This window comes from Notolepis coatsorum, assembly GCF_963971535.1.
Source record: "Notolepis coatsorum genome assembly, chromosome: 1".
NCBI classification, from domain to species: domain Eukaryota; kingdom Metazoa; phylum Chordata; class Actinopteri; order Aulopiformes; family Paralepididae; genus Notolepis; species Notolepis coatsorum.
The window spans coordinates 295,023,391-295,040,537 of NC_140165.1; the positions used below are offsets into that span (position 1 = coordinate 295,023,391).

Genomic DNA, 17,147 nt, shown 5'->3' on the forward strand with positions numbered 1-17,147 from the left:
AGATTTACAGGTAATGGAAATATATCTTTTTTCTCTTTCTTATTAAAACTTGGCCTATTTGAAAGGAGATTGATTTAATAAAAATGAATGAGCGAAAAATCAATATACAGTGTATATACAGTATATATATATATTAATATATTATTATTATAGTAATTGGCTATCATACTGCAATATAAACTGAGTTTTATAGTGAAAAGAGCAGCTTTATTGGTCAAGATTGAAGTCAAGTCAAGTCAAGTCAGTTTTATTTGTATAGCACATTTCCAGGCAGCGGCAGCTGACACCAAAGTGCTTCACAAGCAAGTTGATAAAAACAAATTAGTGTGAGGCAAGGTATAAGATTAAAAGAAAGAAAAAAAACATAGCAAAGCAATGAAAGCAACAAAAACAAACAGTATGGTGCAAGATATAGGATTAAAAACATAATAAAGCAATGAAAGTAATAAAAACTGGTAGGACACAGTAAAACAAAGAGGATAGAAGGGCCAGGGGTCTAGTGGTGGCTCTATATTGCAGGAAATTGCACGTACAGGTTCATTAAATTTAAAAAAAAATCTGCCATGGAGGGGGTCGTGCCGGACCCCCTCCAAACCACACCTTGCCTGTCAAAAAAATTTTAAATTAAAAATATTTAAAAAAAAAATTAAAGAAAAAAAAAAAATCTTGCACCCCCACTTTCAACTATAACTAGGCGGCCATGGATGTCCCTATATACCAAGAACATGCAAATGGACCTTGTGGAAGTGGAGCAATCTTTCATTTACTTCGGTATGTATTTTGGGCAGATTTTTCAGAAAATAGGGCTCGGGCCTACGAGGTGTTGATGCTTACTGTACCAGAGATGTGCTTATTTTATTTCAAGATATAACTAATGCATGTAAAACAAACTACTCAACTAACCAAGTCTTGGTCAAGTAAGACCAAACCAACCAATGAATCGCCTGAGAGCATCTATATGGACTACATTTGCAGCGCATTCACTTGTTGAATTTAATGTAGCCAGCATTATGTAAATCCATTTAATCTTTCTCAATTTAGACTTAAGGCTACTGCAGTTTTGCGTTGATCATCACAAACATGGCATTCCCTTTTAAATGCTTGTGGGCTCCCGATGGCCAATTCATGCATGCAAATACGATGCAGGAATAGAGATAAGTGGGTGAATTGTTATGCTAATTATGTTAATTAACTCATTGTGTGAACGAGATGCACCTACTAACATTCGAGATGTTTCAAAGCTACATTTGACATACAAATGTTTCCCCTTGTAAACGAGGTCGATAAAACGGGACGTATATATACGACTAGATTATATGACTGCGTTAGAATGAGCAACATGCAAATGTGTTGATAAATGAGGTACAGTGTATGCTGGCATGCCACTCTTTTTCTAAGAGTACCTGATGGAGCATCATTTGCATGGAGGTCGAGTAAGACAACACGTCATTGGAAGTTACGGATAGTCTATTTCACCAGAGCGACGACGCAGCGAGGTTCACTGATGATCTCAAACTCCCGGGGCTTTGAACGGTGTGGTAATTGTGAATTTAAGTTGCCTCAAAGTCTCTTAGATCTTACCATTAAGTGTTTGAAGAACGCGGGTTGAATTTCAATGAATCATGCATAATGATATGACGCTACAATGTGGGCAGCCTTGAGTATAGTGCGAGAGATGTCCGTGCGTTCGGATAATTATGGAGGCATGGGGGGGAAAGCATAAAAGGCTTTGCAGGCAAATCCACTTATAAGTTGGCGGCTGTGTTCTGACCCCACTGTATGCCGGAGCTATTGATTGGTGTTGTTGTAAGGCCCCGCTAATTAAGTGTCTCTCTCTCTCTCTCTCTCTCTCTCGTCACCGGGAAATGATCTTGCCACACGTTGGAAGGGAACAGGAACTGTTGAGTCTATCAAATGCCTTTTTGAACACATATTTAATAAGCGCACGGCGGTGTGTGCAGCGGCGGCGGCTCCCGATACATTATACAATGCTCATTGTCGGCATGGAGGCTGTAATAAGGGAACAGGGCTTCATTACTTATTGAAGTCTAAAAATCAGAAGGACTCATTAGACATGGTGCAGACATATGCCACATCTGGGAGGCATTTGTAAAAAAGCCCAAAGGAGCTCCGTAGTGTCATAGAAGTCTGCTCATTTGTCGTCGTCGTCGCCCCCCCCCCACCCCCCCAACCCTCACCTCCCCATCCCCTCGCAGGTTGTTTGGATGTGTCTTTTGTGTCAAGCTTTCCTGACGTGTTCTTCTGAGGAAATGAATCTCCGCGGGTAGCGGGAACGCTAGCGTCAAATGCGTTCTCTTTTTAATCAAGCTGCCTTGATGCCGCTCATCAGAAACCGACCACGGCGCTCCCATTAGTCTGACTTGCGGATGACTGATGCGAACCGTAGAGGCAGAGATGTGATCTTCTCTCTCTCCTCTCTCCCCATCTGCTGCCCCGCTCCCCCCCCCCACTCACTTCCACACATCAGCATCTTTATGTATAAATAATATATCTAATTCTCCTCAACTTTCCTTGCAGGACCTTCAAGTCTGGTGAGAATGTCGTTTTTCCGATGTTTCCGCAATCTCAATTTGTTCTCCCGGATTGTTTGTGCATTCAGCGCGAGCAGCCACTGGCTCTTCAAGCGTTAATTCCACATTCTTGATATGCATGGAGTGGTTTGGCGGTTGCTGAATACCAACTGAGAGAGAGAGGAAGGGACCAGGCCAGATTTGTGAGGATGAAGCGAGTTGTTGTCTAAGCTACCATTATACTGTACTTTGCATTTGTCAGGGGGGGGCGGGGGCGGCACATTCCGTTATTCCTCTTGGCTCTCAAACTCTCATAATGAAATATTGAAACCATTGAATTATTGAAGCATAACAGTGTCTTGGATGCCTTTTGTACTAACAATAATATTAACCTTTATATTCATGTGCACGACCCCCATTAGGAATTGTACCTTCCGTGTGTTTATAACTCGGCCTAGTACTCCATTTTAAAAAAATGGGAGCTGGTCGCGATAATGTACATGTGCCATGGATGCACACGTTAAACTTCCTGCCCTTGGTGTGATGAGCTTTTACAAGCCAGTGGGGGATTCTGGACCGGCATTATATGTTTTTTTTTTCTTTTTCACTGCTGCTTTAATAGGCCTGTACAAAGAGGGCAAGGCCACCTTGAGAGAGTGACTAAATGGAATGTAGCCCACGGCTCAGGGTTTGCAGGGGGCAGGCAGCCATCCTCTCAGGCACATGGTGAAGCCAGGCTTTTCTGCAGACCAGGACCTTCAGATGTGAGACGTTAGGAGGTTTGTAGGGCTGCTTGATTAAAAAATTATTGATATTGAAATCACGATTATTAACCTCTTAAGCCCTAGCTATATTTTCTGAAAATTCCCCTAAGCGTACATTTTGTACGCCACTTCTACAAGGTAATTTGCATGATCTTGGTATCTAGGGACATCTATGGACCCCAGGGAATGTATATTGTGTATTGCAGGGGTGGCCAACCCGCGGCTCTTTGCCCGTCAATGTGCGGCTCTTCCATCCATTAAAAAAAATAATAATAATAATAAAAAAAAAATAAACTTTTTTCTTTATGTCACTCATTCCATAAGGACGTATAATAAACATTTACACTTTTTTTTAAATGGTCCATTTGCATGTCCTTGGGATCTGAATCTAGGGACATATATGGATCAGTGTCAGAAATAGTGTGTCTGTTACTAGGCTTGAGTAAATTGTAATGAACCAAAGGAGAATATCAATTCTATTACATTTATTTTTATCTTTGACTGTGAATAACACCATGCTAAAATTGACCAGACCTGAAAAATCTAATCTAAATTAATAAAGGGAAGATTATTAAACAGAAGGTTTTGTAGATACAGTACTGAATTCTGCCATCTTTTTTATAATGTAAATTTCTCCACCATTTTTCATCGTATTGCAACACCGTTTTTTGCAAGACGTTCACAGAAAGGTAGAGAAACTAACTGCGTTCTGTTTTATGGCAATAACGTTCAGGTTTGTGGGAGATAATCCCAAAAAATAAGAGAAATAAAAAAGTAAATCCAGAAGTCAGATGATTGATAGGGGCTGGTGTGAGCTGGGTAGGGTAGTTTTTCAAAATTCGAAAGCCCTGAGTCTCTTCCTTCAAAAGACTACACTCACTTTTGGCTGTCAATATGCGCCGGTTTCCGACTCAATGCCCTGAGATTTCTATAATCTTATATTTCACTAATAACAGTTAAAATAATTGGTAAACAAACGTAATGCTGAAAATATACACTTTTACTGTATATATCGGGCTTAAGAGGTTAACCCTGTGAGGCCCAAATTAAAAAGACATTAGCAACTTCAGAGGCCAGAGGGTGGGACATATAAACACATTTACTATCAAATAGCATTGCGAGGCTGAACAACAGGACCAATTGACTATAGGCCTACATGTGCTTAACATTTTTAAATAAACATTATTTCTTTTTATTTTTATTTTTTTATTTCTCTTGCTCCAATTTTCTGTTTTTTCCCCCTCCCAATTTATTCGCTGTGCCAATTCCCCCCCCTCCCCTACCTGGCTGCTGTATGCATGTTCTCCTACGAGTCGGTACAAGGGCGTCCCGAAGCCGACCGCACGCTTCCTCCGATACGTGTGGCGACTGCCAGTGACGTCTTTTCACTTGGCAGCGAGGACTCTCATTGGTGAAGTGTTAACGCGTGGGAGGGCACGCTATCTCCACCAAGTCCTGCCCCCGCTGAGCAAGCGCCGAGACCTGACCTGTAGGCGTCGCTGTCCACAACGCCAGATTCCCACCCACCAGCTTCCCACCCCCTAATACTGCCAATTGTATTAGTATGAACGACCAGCCAAGCTGGTAGCAACGCCGAGAGCTGGGCTCGAACCCAGCATCTCCTGCGTTGGTGACGAGCGCAATCTCCGCTACGCCACCTGACCACCCTATAAACATTATTTTTTTTAAATGGCTAAAGGTGATTTTGTAATTTTGCAACCGTGGGTCTCACAGGGTACTTTTAACCCTGTGAGGCCCAAATAAAAAAGACATTAGCAACTTCAGAGGCCAGAGGGTGAGACCTATAAACACATGAAGGGTGCCGTGACTGAAAAAAAAGGTTTAGAAACGCTGGTATATTGTGTGGCTCTTTGTGGTACCACAGTAATTTTTGTGGCTCTTAGTCTCTGACTGGTTGGCCACCCCTGGTGTATTGTGTCTGTTACTATGCTTGAGTAAATTGCAATGAAAATCCGGACACATGCTATTTGAAATATGAATATAGAATATCAGGCCTATAAATTACCTTATTATGGCCAAGTCATACATCTACAGTATGGATCGGGCCAACTCTCCTCTTTCCAATGGCAGAGTTAAATCTGGATTTAGTACGCCTGTTACAGGGCAGCAAATACTGTGAATGAAATCGACTAAGTACAGTTACTTTTGTATAATGTCCATAGCTCCGCCATTTTTCACCAGATGTATTTTTTTCTAGACGTTCACAGAAAGGTAAAGAAACAATATGTTGTATTTTATGGCAATAATGTTCAGGTTTGTTCGACCCGTGACCGTGAGATGTAATCACGAAAATAACGTCTATCTTTTTTCCACGTCAGCTGGCTGCAGCTTTGACAGCGGCTAGTGTGAGCTGGGTAGTGTAGTTTTAAGAATTGTTTATTTTGAATGGAAAGCCCTGGGTCTCCTCTTTCTTAGGACTACAACGATGTCATGACGCCGTCATTTCCTCACGTCTAAATCATCCGGTTATAGATTTAGAGATTTTTTATAAACTCATATTTCGCCAATGACACTTAAAATTAAATAAATTGGTAAACAAACGTAGTGCTGAAAATATACACGTTGACTTCTGTTTTGATAGGGTTAGGGTCTTTACTCTTGAATTTACAACATGAATTCATATGGACTGTACTGATCTATTTATGACGTGAAATAAATCTCAACCCCGGTACCGGGCCAATCAGGTTTTAACTCATTCCCCGCCAACAACGATTATACTCGTTATTGGGCACCAGCCTTTGAACGCCAACAACGAGCACACTCGTTATTTGATCGTTTTTCCTTTTTTTCTATTTTAATATTCTATTCAATGTCACCGACCTGTATGTTGCTGTTAAAAGGCATACTGGGACGCAGAGGGTGCAGTACCGGCCAGATCCTGCCAGGTGGCAGTATCGAGAGTGCAGTAAACCCATGTTCCAGACCGGGTGTTATGTTTAAACCTCTCCGGGCGCAGTTTTTTAGTACAGGGACGCCTAGAGATTCACTCGGTCGCATTGAAACGGGTCCGGGCCCCTTGATGCTTGTGTTGTGCCATATTATGTCGTGGACCAGATGGACATCAGATGGACCAGATGGCGATCAAACAATTGGAATATTCTTTTTCGATTACCCCCGACCAGAGGTAAGGACTATCTGACATCAACCTCAGCTTGATCCAACAATGTTTTGATACCGATCCAGCTGATCAGCGTTTTTAGTGTTCAATACGAATGCCGTTACTGGCAATCAAAGCATCAGAAACTACCCCCCCCCCCTCCTTTCATGCATTCATGATGAAACATAATACCTATTATATACATTTGATTTGGAAATAGTAGCGTGTCCAGGCAAGAAACACCAACGCTTATAGTAGAATTCACGTTGCGCTCTATTACTCTCTTCCCAGGAATTTATCCCGGATCACGCTGAAATTATACTTATATTCACCACGGGATAACGTGTGAACGTATCCATGAAAAAATTATCTCTTTTTTTCCATCTTGGACGGAAGAAAGTCGGTGTCAAATGACTATAGTATTGTCTCCATAGCTATAATATAGAATATAGATATAGCTCTACAAACAAGGTGACTCATTCCTATCTTTAAAGCATGGCATAGCTACAACGGGACCCGGCTAATCCCCATGGCTGAATGAGTTAAGGGGTTAAACACGATTACTCATTGATTTGAGAACAGCACACCGCTGTGAAGGAAGGGTGCGCTGCATTTACAATGCAAGACAAAATGAGAGCAACGCGGCTTGCGGCACAATAATCGTTTTATCTCGATTGTCTTGTTTTCATGACCAATCAAGTTGTATTATGTTTTAATTGATTTGTTATCCTTGCTCTTTGCCTCGTCTTGTTGTCAAGCTTTGTTAAAGTTAGAGGTTCTATGTAGGATTGCAATTAACTGTCTAACTGCATATATAACTGTTTCCACTAGAGGGCGCTCTAGGCGGAGCCACTCATGATACCACCAGGTGGCGAGTATTTAAAGAGATGTCTCCTCCCCCTCTACCTCTTTCCCACCTGCCTCTCAGAGAGAGGAGAACTCTAGTACTGCTGCTGTTTAACATGTGAATGAATAAACCACGCCAAAGGCTAAAGATAGAAACCATGCCTCTTTGACCACATTATTGTCGCCCATAGCCAGATTCTGTCAACAAGCTTATTTCTGCATGTGACTGTTAATTAGGGAAACCTCACTTGCCTTTCGAGTTTAAATAAAGGTTATTTAATTAAACCATTTATTTTAATTAAAATGATCGTGGCAAGCCAGAATATCCTGTAGTCTCGCTCAGTACCACTACCTACCCCCTTCAAAATATTTAATTGGATTATTTGCATCCAAGTTTTTGTATGAATAATGTACAATATGTGTATATATATATTAGGACCCAAGGCCTAGCTTTGTGGTGGAAGAAAGCATTCTCAACTGGTCTCACGCAGAGAGATAAGTCATGTGTTTCATGACCAATGACATCATTTTCTCTTTTGAGATGAATGCACATAAGATGAGACAAACCTTTATTCAGACCTGTGGGGAAACCCAAGTGTCGTAGCAGCAACGGCAATGGCAGGAAAGAGTAGGGCTGACCTTCGAAGCTTTTTTTGGCAATCGAAGCTTCGGGGCCGAGCTTCGATTTTAATTCGAAGCTTCGGGAAAAAAATTTATAATTTTTTTTTCTTCTTTTTTATCTTATGTTGTGGGACTTGTACAGCACTTTGGTAAACTTTGTTGTTTTTAAATGTGCTCTATAAATAAAGTGGATTGGATTAATGAATTAAGTAGCCCCTTTCGTGACTGTGACGCAGCCAACAAGGTTTCACTCGGCTGTGTGATTTAATTCAAGGTGGATCGCTGTTGTCGTTTGAACAACTTCAGATTTCATGGGAACTACCAATCCCCCAAATCAAGAATGTTTAAGATGAATGAAGTAAGATTTTGATTATTTGAAATATGGCCTGTGTAGACTAAACTATGCACAGAATTATGTCAGTCTACAAGGTCCGGATTCTACATGGTCCGGCAATGTAGACCTTGTAGACTCCACTACAGACCAATTATCAGTGAATGTTCATGCATTTTTAAGAAGGGCTACTTCCACAAAAAAACAAAGAACTCACCAAAACATCTCGGTAGCACCTTATCTAAATGTTCTATTTCATATATGGAGATTCATATTTATTTATGTATTGCATGCATTTCTACATTTTATTTCCTATTTTGTTTATTCATCCCAGTATCTTTCTTTCTTATGTGTGGAATTCTACAAGGCATGTAGGTGTATATGTGTTTGAGGATGATATCCTTCAAACAGGCAATAGTGATGATATAATTTGGGCAGTGCTGAGCTGGGTTACTTTCCTCCAGTGTATTTGTCCCCCGGCCCCACCCAATGGCCCCATGCGCGCGCGCGGCACACACACACACACACACACACACACACACACACACACACACACACACACACACACACACACACACACACACACACACACACACACACACACACACACACACACACACACACACACACACAAATCGAAGTATTAAAAAAAAAATGATTTTCTTTTTTTTTTACTTCGATTTTTTTTTAATGTTCGAAGCTTGTGCCATCGAACGAAGCTTCGAAGTATTTAAGACAGCCCTAGGAAAGAGAGAAGGTGAGGGGAGGTACAGGTGGGAATTTGGATCCAAATTATTATTAAGAAGAAGAAAAGAAAATATAGATCTGCACTGGATCTCTCTCTCTCTCTCTCATATCTCGGTCTTATCTATAAATAAATGTACATATACGAATATGATTGAAAATATGCATATACTGTGTAGGAGTATGCGAGTCCATGTGCAAAGTGCGCCAGCGTACATGCAGGCTTCAGTAGTTAAAGCATCTTATCAATTCTAACAGTTCCCCAGCAGTTGACCAAGTCGATCCTTGCCCTAGGTTGTGGAGCTTGATCGCTCCTGGCACAAAGGACTGGCCAAGGCAATTTGTGGAGTGTCTGGGGAGTCTGTGGCTGAACGTGCTCCTCATCTTAGCTAGAGGGGATGGGAGGGGTTCTCCAGGATAGTGTCCAGCTTCCTTATTGTTCTCCTCCAGATTGTCCAGTACAACTGCCACTACGGACAGGGCTTGACATTAAGGCTTGTCCTATTGTCCGGGACAAGTAAAACAAATGGTCGGACAAGCATAATACAATTTAACTTGTCCGACTGGACAAGTAAAAAAAAAATATATATATATATATATTCCCCAAACGAATAGTAACGTTATTCCATCTGATCAGAGAGTGCCTGTCTCACAGTGTCACACTGGAAACTCTCAATCTCTGTACGTCAATATTACTTGTCCTGGACAAACGGCGAGCGTCTTCTGAGTGCTCGCTTAGTTGACAGTGGCACGAGACCCTCGAAAATATCAGAATGTTTAATAGAATGTTTAATAAAAGTTGGTTGTTTAGTTGTAACCTGTTGATCTAATGTGCCTATTGTTAAAAGAAATTATTTCAAATAAAAATACAATTATTTATTTGAATGGTGTTCAAATGGCGGCGCAGCGCAGCAATCTGCTGCTGTCTTGGGTGGGGGGGATGGGTGATCAAACCTGTTGAAAAACAAGTTCAGCTCATTTGCACGTTCCGGGGACCCCTCTACAGCCGTGCCTGGCTGCTTGTTAGCACACACACGCACGCACGCACGCACACACACACATACACACATACACGCACACACACACACTCTCTCTCTCCCCCCCCCCTCCCCTTGGGGCTGCTGGCCTGTAGCCTACCTTCCAGTATGTCCTTGTAACTGTCCTTGGCTGCTCTAAGCTCCCTCTTCAGCTTCTCTTGGACAGCCTTGTCCTCCTCGGTGTACCCTGCTATGAAAGCCCTCTTCTTCCAATTCAACAGGGCTTTAAGGTCCCCATTAACACTTTCAGTGCCACGAGGTGGCGCCAGAGTTAGCTCTTGAATGCCACCATCGGCGCCAATGTTACGCTTAATATCGCCTAATCTATGTTTTAAATTATGGCTATGTGTCTAATCTGCCCGTCGCTTATCAAAGAATCCTTTTCCAGTCAGTGCTGTCAAGGCAGATTGGTTTTTTATCGCTTCATTTCCGTTTGAGAGCATTTTGAAAAGCACCTGTTTTGAGGTAAAAAACAGTCCATTCTGGACCATTCTATGATAATCGTCTTTTACTGGAATATTCCAGAACGTTGATATTTGTCTGCCTATTTATGAATCGTTTTCAAATAAACGCTAGATGATCAATATTATACGTGCACGCACGCACATTCGAGCCGCGCACGGATAATCGCCGTGTTCATTTCCTCTTGGATTTTTACAGTGAAACCGATAGAGCCCATTTCACAAAACAGCTTATATCTTCATCAAAATGAGTCTGATTATCCTAACACTGATAACATAGATTCCTTACCTGACATCAGATGGTATCCAACTGGTATATTCCAATTCCTGATCACCATTCGAAAAAATCGATAAGTGTATAGATCCAACGTGATACAGTAGTACACATGATTCCACGGGGCTCAGAGGATCCAGAATGAACTCTGATAACCCCGGCTGCATCAGTGGACTGGAAAATGTGGAGTACAGGATTTTTTCCCCCATCCATTTTCATTGAGTCCATTCCAAAATCCCTCATGTCATCTGGGAGACGATAGGGGGCGCTTTTTTCCACATCTGATCGCCGGCGGCGCTTGGGTAGACTAGGGTAGGCTTGCGTGATGCAATATGATTTCAGATCGCTAAAAAAAAATCCGAGAAATCTTGTGAGTGGCTTTCAACGAGATATTTATAATTCCGAGAAAACTCGTGAGTGGCATAGAAAGTGTTAATGGGTTTGCTATTGGGGGGAAAGCGGCGTACCTTTTTGGTGGGTACAATGCTCTCCTCGCAGAACCTGGCGTAGTCTGTAATCAGGGGTGCGTTGCTCATGGGACGGGGTTGCATGCCGTGCAACCGGCTCTGTGAGCCGAAGCACGCACATGCATGGGTGTGCGTGCGTGCGCACACAGGAATGCGCTGCACTCGACTGATGCGCCAACTCGCCATTAAAGTACCCACCTGGCTACTTTGCATAACAATAGCGCCGGTCGTCAGGTGTGTTTAAAATACGCTCTCGTAGAGGCAATTAGGCACTGTCTTTAGTCTGTGCTTATGCGAGGGAACATTTATGCGCATGTGCGGGAGTGCGCGTGGCGTCATTAAAACACCGTGCAACCAGCTTTGAAATCAGCAACGCAACACTGTCTGTAATACAATGGGAGAGCCCATCGACGTCCTCGCCGTGAACCCTCTCAAACTCGTTCCAGTCATGTTGTCCTGAAACGCTCCCTCGGCCGCCTCCTGATAACGGTTGAGCTGTATGCCTCCTTGTATTACAGGTCACATACAACGCATACAGTAAGTGTTACAGTCAAAAACACTGTAAATGATGCGTTGGGGTGGTAATACACTTGTGATTTTTCTCTGTGATGCCATAGATCAGGGGTAGGCAACCCTAGGCACGCGTGCCTGCATAAGCACGCAGGGGCATTTTCATAGGCACAGGCAGCATTAAAAAAATTATAAAAATAATTTTTTTTTCTTTTTTTTTTTTTTTGCTTTGAAATATTATAGTGAAATATTTTGTACTGTTGTCGCATTTATCTTGTTGAAATCCTCCCACAGGTTATTTTTACTACCACATATTTAATTGAGACCCTTTATTTGTTTATTATTTCAATTTAGCTGGAAATACATTGCTACATCATTCAGTAACATTTGCAGAGCCTTATAACAAAAACATTATTACGGTCACCATTGTGACCAGTGGGATTGATCAACAAATGTTATTATTTATTTTTCTATTTTATTGAACATTGCACATGTTAAAAGCCATTTTTTTTACTCAAAATGTGAGTATTACCAAGTCAACTTGTGTTCTTAAAACAATGACAATAAACATAGTTTTATTAGGTTGAAATAATGTGGTTGTGTACTTATTTTTCTGTTAATTTATTATGGATTGAAAACTGAAAACCTTAATGCACAGTAACTGAACTCAATATTTGTAAGTTCTGGTAACTTATTATTATTTATTTTTTTACAGTGTAGTCTTACGATCAATCAAAACTTATTTACACGATATACCTCACATTCACCCTCCATTCACATCCTGGTGTTCTCCTGGTGTTCTCCATTAGGCCTGTAGGTGGCGCTATGACAGCACACGTACAGTACACACACCGATGGTGTGTGATGTGTTCAAAAATGAATGGGCAAATGTGAGAAATGGTCGCACTGTATGCAGCTGTTTGTCTGCATTGCATCCCCCCCCCCCAACTCAGATTTAGGCTTGATACAACCATCATAATAATATTGTTAATAATAACAATAACAATAATGATGTAATAATGTAAAAATTATCATTAAAAAGACCTGATTATGAGAGAGAAAATGTACGATGCATGGAATATTGTTGAGGCACACTAGTTACAACTATATTTCAAACAGGCACTCCATGTCAAAAAGGTTGCTGACCCCTGCCATAGATAATCCTTAAATAAAAAGGTTGGGGTATGAATACACAAGAGGATTGAAAGGATGAAGCTGAAGTACTGTAGGTAGGTAGATAGATACTTTATTGATCCCCTTGGGGGAAATTCAGGTATCCAATAGCTCTCGTCATTGACAAACGTTAAAATAGAGACATAAATGAACACACAATAAGTCAGACGAGTAAAATAATGTGGTGGACAAACAATCAAATCAGTACGTAAGTTAAAAAGTAATTCTTTTTTTAAAGTGAATGGTAGCAGCAGTTAAATAGATCAATAAATGAAGGTAATGGCACATTGTCCAATGGGAGGTGGGAACGACTCATGAGCCTCTGCCCTGGTACATGCGAGATCTACCGCAGAATGTCACTGAGCTTATATACATTATTGTCTTCCTCGCCTAGTATGACTTCAACATAAAAAAAGGGTAGATAAAAATGTAATCTCACCAAGTCCACATATTATTTTTACGCACAGTTATTGGCATGTTTGTAGGCTCACAGTGTTCCATTAAGGATACCAATTGTACACCACAAATTCTTCTACGAAAGAGAGACATCGAGAGGTTTTGTTTCAGATTTTTATCATCAATTACTAACGGCCTCGTATGAAACCCTCCATCTAGACTCAGTCTGGAGGAGGGATATACCAGACCTGGAAATAGACTTTGACTGGCGAGAAGCCTGGGCAAATGTACGACTTGCATCAAGGAACCCGGACCATCAACAAATCATTCTTAACTATATTCACAGGACATACTTAACTCCTATAAGACTGAACAAAATGGGTCTTAAACAAGACTCCAAATGCTCCTTATGTACAAATGGGGACGAAGGGACATTTATGCACATGTACTGGGACTGCCCACCAGTTAAGATATTTTGGAAAGAAGTGACTCAGCAATTATCAAATCTCTTAACTCTGGATATACCTGTACACCCCTCTGTATTACTGCTGAATGATGTCTTTGAGTATGCAGTACCTCCACAGCTAAAGAGATTGGTTTTATCCGGTATCACAGTGGCTAAAAAGCTGATAGCATCACAATGGTTTCAACCGGAAAAAATGTGCCGGAAGGTCTGGATTTTTACATATCTCGATGTGATTTATCAAGAAATATCTACAGCAAGAATTTTGGGTCTCAATGAATCCAAAATGGCAATGTGGTTAGAAGTGGTGGAGAGAATAAAAGCTAGCATATAATGGTAGTGTCTGGTTAGGAACAAGTTATAATGGTTGGATTATCCAATGGGGGGTCCGGGAGGGGGGGTACGAGCTGGAGCATATGTGTGTTTGTATATCTTATCGTGTGTTGTCATGTTTGTTTATGTGTCTGTTTAAAAAATAATAAAAAAATAAAATACAAAAAAAAAAAAGGGTAGATATTGTGCGGCGGAGTATGTTATTTCAACCTTTGCATTTTTTTCAATCTAAGTCCTGCGCTTCAAGAATATATATATACCCATTATTGAAATGGCAAAGAAAACACACAAACAAAACAATATGAATTGATTGTGTCTTTCTCATTGATGTTTTTGGCTGTGGGCACATTAATACCTTAAGGAATCGTAGAATTTCTCATTGATGTTTTTGGCTGTGGGCACATTAATACCTTAGGGAATCGTAGAATAGTTTGAAATATGTTAAACGAGGCTCCTTATTTGTCCCGATTCGGTGCAGCAAATGCACACCATCCATCAGGCTGTCGAGCATCGTTGTTTGAGCATCACACTTCTTGTGGAATGACCTGTCAGCTTTTTGAATTTATTTGGTCTTATCTTGCGGGCTTAACTGTTATGTTGTGAATGCAGAGACTTAAATCTTTCCGTCTGCCACGATGACAAGTTACCTTGACCCTTTATGTAAAAACCTACTTCCTGAAACGCACCAGGGTGTTAAGGTTTTCATTTTTATTGCCACTAAATATAAACTCCATAACGTAAGCGTCACGTTCTTTTTCAGGGCGAAATGTACGGCGATGTGTAGTAGCTAATGGCAGGAGCAGACAAACCTGGTTTAAAGAAATGGAACAAATCTTTTAGATGCTGAAAGATATTCTGTTATGTGTTTAGATGCCATTACATCTGTATTCCATCAGTGCTGCCATACAGAGCTGCATGTTCTCTGGTGAAGTTGCACAAGGACAACGTAATATCATGTAATTTACGTTTGTAATAACATCCCGTAACCAAAGGTGAACTCCATTTAACAGCATAGATAAGCAGTGTATTGCATCAGGTATGCGTATCTAAGTTCCCTACTACTGTAATTGGACTTTGTGATAAATGGCAGTGTGGGCCATAATGTGGCAGTATGGTTTCATGTGGGCCCCGCTGGCTTTCACTGGCTATTATCTCCATCCCGTGAGGACACATAGTGTCTGAGCCTTTGTTGACTCTGCGCACTGGGGTGGAGGACCTAATCTATTTATCATGGGGGGGGGGGGGGGGGGGGGCCTGCGTGACCACCCGGTCTGGCTGCTATATCGGATCATAGTCTGCTCCCTTGCGCTTCCTCCTCTGGGAGTGAAGGAAGCGCTGGTGTAACGCGCAGCCTCACACCTGTCAAACACCACTGGGTCGCGCATCCCCGAGAGATGGAGGAGAGAACATAGCACATCCAAATGTGTTTTGTGGGTAAAGCAATGGGTTTCCTAAATTCATATACACACAAATATATGTGTTTTGTTTAGCATTCTACCGGGCCTACTTCTTCTAATCTGCGTCATTCGCTTTTTTTCCATATCCCAGGTGTGCATGTGTAGAGGAAGATATGTTTTAACAAATTGATAACTAGGATGAGTGGTGCCACTATGTTCTTTTATACACACCCCGCTTCCCCTGCGATGACAGGAGCCTGGGTGCACCGAGAGCACCTCAAGAGCACATTTCAAACTTTTTGCAGAGGCTGCATCAGTTCAAAGCTAATCAGGATGGTGAATGTGACACATGCCTCACACCCTCAGCGCTCCGCCGCCTCCTTTCAACCTGCGTGCGATATGGCCTCCATACACACAATGTCTCATTTTGTGTTCATTATACATATTCCATACAGACTCCAGCAGTTGCATGTTAAATGATGTCTCTATGGCAACATGATCGGGTAAAAGTGCTGTGTGTGTGTGCGCGTCGCCTCGAGTGGATGTCGAGATCAAGATGACTTCCTCAGATGCTTCAGCCACCTCAGGATAGGGACTCTAGCCCACCAATGGAATCCTCCCTCCTTTAATCCCTCATCAACACAGCAGAGCCGGCTGATGGGAGGACCTTTTTCATGTTAACAGTTTGGGATTCAGATGGTGGTTTCGTGTTGTCCTTGGTTTTGGCTCGTTGGGACAGCAGAGCAGAGAGCAGCGGTGTTGCCAGTCGCACCGTGTAGAGATGGACGCAAAGGGGAGTAGGAGTGAACCACTAGTCTCATTCTCAGCAGAGGGGACTAAATCCCCCCACACAGTGTTTGTTTACCCAAGTGTTGCCCGGAATCCTATCGGTTCAAACGCACAGGGATGCGCCTGGCCTTACCAAACACTTAGCGGAGTGGTCACGCTAGTGGTCTGATAAGAAATCGGAGAAGTTTGGCCGCGCACTGTAAGTCATCGATTTGTCATCCCCAGTGACAGTCCAGACAACCGGACATATCAGGGACAGTCCCCCCCCCCCCCCCCCCCCCCCCTACAGCTTAGTTGATGAAAACACTGCCGACACCGATTATTCTCTTAACATGATGGAGCTCTGGGTATCAGTGTGGGGAGGTCCTGGTCCTGGAGTGGTGAAAATTAATCTCTGGAGCCTAAACTGCAAAGATGAGATGTGTGAATAATTCACATCATTGTGTTTGTCTGACCTTGAATCCCTGTGTGTGTATGCGTGTGTGTGTTCTTTTGCAGCTGAGAACTGCTGCGATTCCTGTTGTCCAACTTGCGCTGGTAGATGGAGGTGTACCGTTTTGTGAATAATTCACAGCATCTTATTTGTCTCACCTTGAATCCATGTGTGTGCGTGTGTGTGTTTGTTTTTCTGCAGCTGGGAGGTGCTGCGGTTCCTGTTGTCCAACTTGCGTTGGTGGATGGAGGAGTACCGCTTTGATGGCTTCCGGTTTGACGGAGTGACCTCCATGGCATTCCACCATCATGGCATCGGTAAGGCTAATTTATAGGGCTGTACCGAATGTCATTTTTTTTACATTCGAAGCTTCGATTGAAGTATTCAAACGAAGCTTCGAATGTCTATAAAAAAAAAATTACTTTAAAAAAAGATTCTTTTTTTTTTATAAACTAAATC

The 17,147-nt window shown here is 42.0% G+C and overlaps 1 protein-coding gene across 1 annotated transcript in view; it reads left to right on the top strand.

Annotated features, from left to right (window-relative positions):
* Positions 1-17,147, top strand: part of LOC311243196 (1,4-alpha-glucan-branching enzyme-like) — a 288,129-nt gene that overhangs the window by 90,796 nt on the left and 180,186 nt on the right. Inside the window, exon 8 of the mRNA XM_084332329.1 lies at positions 16,890-17,005. Coding sequence (XP_084188455.1) covers positions 16,890-17,005 — 116 coding nt within the window. The remainder of the gene's footprint in view (positions 1-16,889; positions 17,006-17,147) is intronic.